Below are 1,846 nucleotides of genomic sequence, written 5' to 3'. Positions count from 1 at the left end.
GAGTGCATTAATGTACTCCACAGCATTGAAATCTGCTCTGTCCAGTGGATCTTGGCTGGGAAACACCTGGAGAGAGGGAGGAAAACAAACACAATCAACAATCACCAATAATTTCTGTAACTTTACACAGTATCTACCACTTGTAAGTACTTCAGTACCCACTTCTGAGTGTGTTTCACAGAATTGTTCTAACAAGTGGCCAGGCCTCTGCTCAGGAGTACAGCAACCACATGCTCTGCAGGTCTCTGACCTACTCAAATTTCTGTGGATATCAGCCTGGATAAATACAGATTCTTTACACACATGCTTCCACATACAGCCCTGGCACAATCCATCAAGGAATTCCCAGGATACATGAGCCATTAATCACGTATCCCAAACCATCCTGATGCTTTTGCTGTTGTCTGGGAACAAATCCCAGTGCTGAGGTTCTGCTTTTCCCTTGACCTGGGCTTTGCAAGGCTCCATGGTGACAGACAGAGAGAGGATCTGCTTTTCACAGCTGTGTAATAGGAAATGTGATGGATTAAGAAGTGGTTGTACAAGTTCTCTGGAGACTTGGGTTGGCCACTTTTCACAGAAGTGGGGGGAAAAACCAGAATCTGCTGAATGATTATTCTTACCCACAGGAAAGGGGAAAGAGCAGCTGTGGTGTAAACAGATCTCATCTCTCCTCTGAAGTAGCTCAAACAATACAAACTCAGCTGCCAGGCATTTTTTTGTGATGCTTTCCCTTCTCTGCTACCATACTGAAACTGTGGATCCCTGGAAGTGTCCAAGGCCAGGCTGGATGGGGCTTGGAGCAACCTGGTCTAGTGGAAGGTGTCCCTGCCCATGGCAGGGGGAGGAACAAGATGAGCTTTAAGGTCCTTTCCAACTCAAACCATTCTGTGATATTCATTCCAAATTTACAGAACCATCAACTCTGCAATCCATGGTCAAAACCACACATGGCCAAGGTAGATCTGACCCTGCAGCATCACCTCTGCACATCACCTGCTCACTGAGAACCTTCACTGCCTTACCTGGGCACATGCAGCATTTACACTTTTCACATACTGTGCAGCAGAAAAGCAGTGGGTTTGTGACACCCTTTAAATGAAAACAACTTCTCCCTGAACCTGCTCCTCTTGGGCAGCTTTCCCAGTCACTCCTGTGCCCAAGGGGAAGTAAGCAGCAGTTAAATGTGCATGAGGTCATGCTGAGTGAGGAGAGCCTCTGACATCAACAAAATGAGTGAGGAAGATGCTCTGACATCAGCCTATCATAAGAGCACAACTGCAGCATCATACTCAGCCTGTCCTGCTCACAACTCAGATCCAGTGAATCTCCACAAATCCCAAATCTCCACAGGTTTCAGGGAACACTGGAAGACTTGAGCTAGAAGACAGAATCATGGAACACCCTGAGACCCACAAGGACCATCAAGTCCAACTCCTGACCCTGCACAAGGCAATCCCACCATGTCAATGGTGAATCACCATAGGGAGGTGGTGGATTCACCATCCCTGGAGGTTTTCAAGACAAGACTGGATGTAGCACTTACTGCCCTGGTCTAATCATCACGGTAGGGTTGGACTTGATGATCTTGGAGGTCTTTTCCAACCTGATTGATTCTATGTCCAAACACTCCTTGAGCTGCCAGGCTTAGTGCCATCACCACTGCCCTGGGGAGCTGCTCCAGTGCCCACACACCCTCTGTGTGAAAAACCAGGAGTCAAGCCAAGACATTTAGCTCACTCTGAACTCAACCGAGTCACAACCATTAGACTGCACGAAGGTGTTTCACATACCATGTAACACACCTGCAACGAGCCACAGGGTCAGCACCACCAGCACCCAACAC

At 47.8% G+C, this 1,846-nt stretch overlaps 1 protein-coding gene across 1 annotated transcript in view; it reads right to left on the bottom strand.

Moving 5' to 3' along the window:
• The window catches only part of VPS53 (vacuolar protein sorting 53 homolog (S. cerevisiae)), a gene marked incomplete at its 5' end in the record, with an annotated part of 60,693 nt that extends 60,627 nt beyond the window's left edge, over positions 1-66 (bottom strand). Inside the window, one exon of the mRNA XM_009074190.1 lies at positions 1-66. This exon is cut by the window's left edge and continues 30 nt beyond it. Within this exon, the coding sequence (XP_009072438.1) occupies positions 1-66 (66 nt within the window).
• Between the last annotated feature and the right edge of the window lie 1,780 nt (positions 67-1,846).

The sequence above is a fragment of the Acanthisitta chloris genome, unplaced genomic scaffold, assembly GCF_000695815.1.
Source record: "Acanthisitta chloris isolate BGI_N310 unplaced genomic scaffold, ASM69581v1 scaffold29260, whole genome shotgun sequence".
Taxonomy (NCBI): Eukaryota; Metazoa; Chordata; class Aves; order Passeriformes; family Acanthisittidae; genus Acanthisitta; species Acanthisitta chloris.
This window is presented reverse-complemented; position numbering and strand designations above follow the sequence as displayed.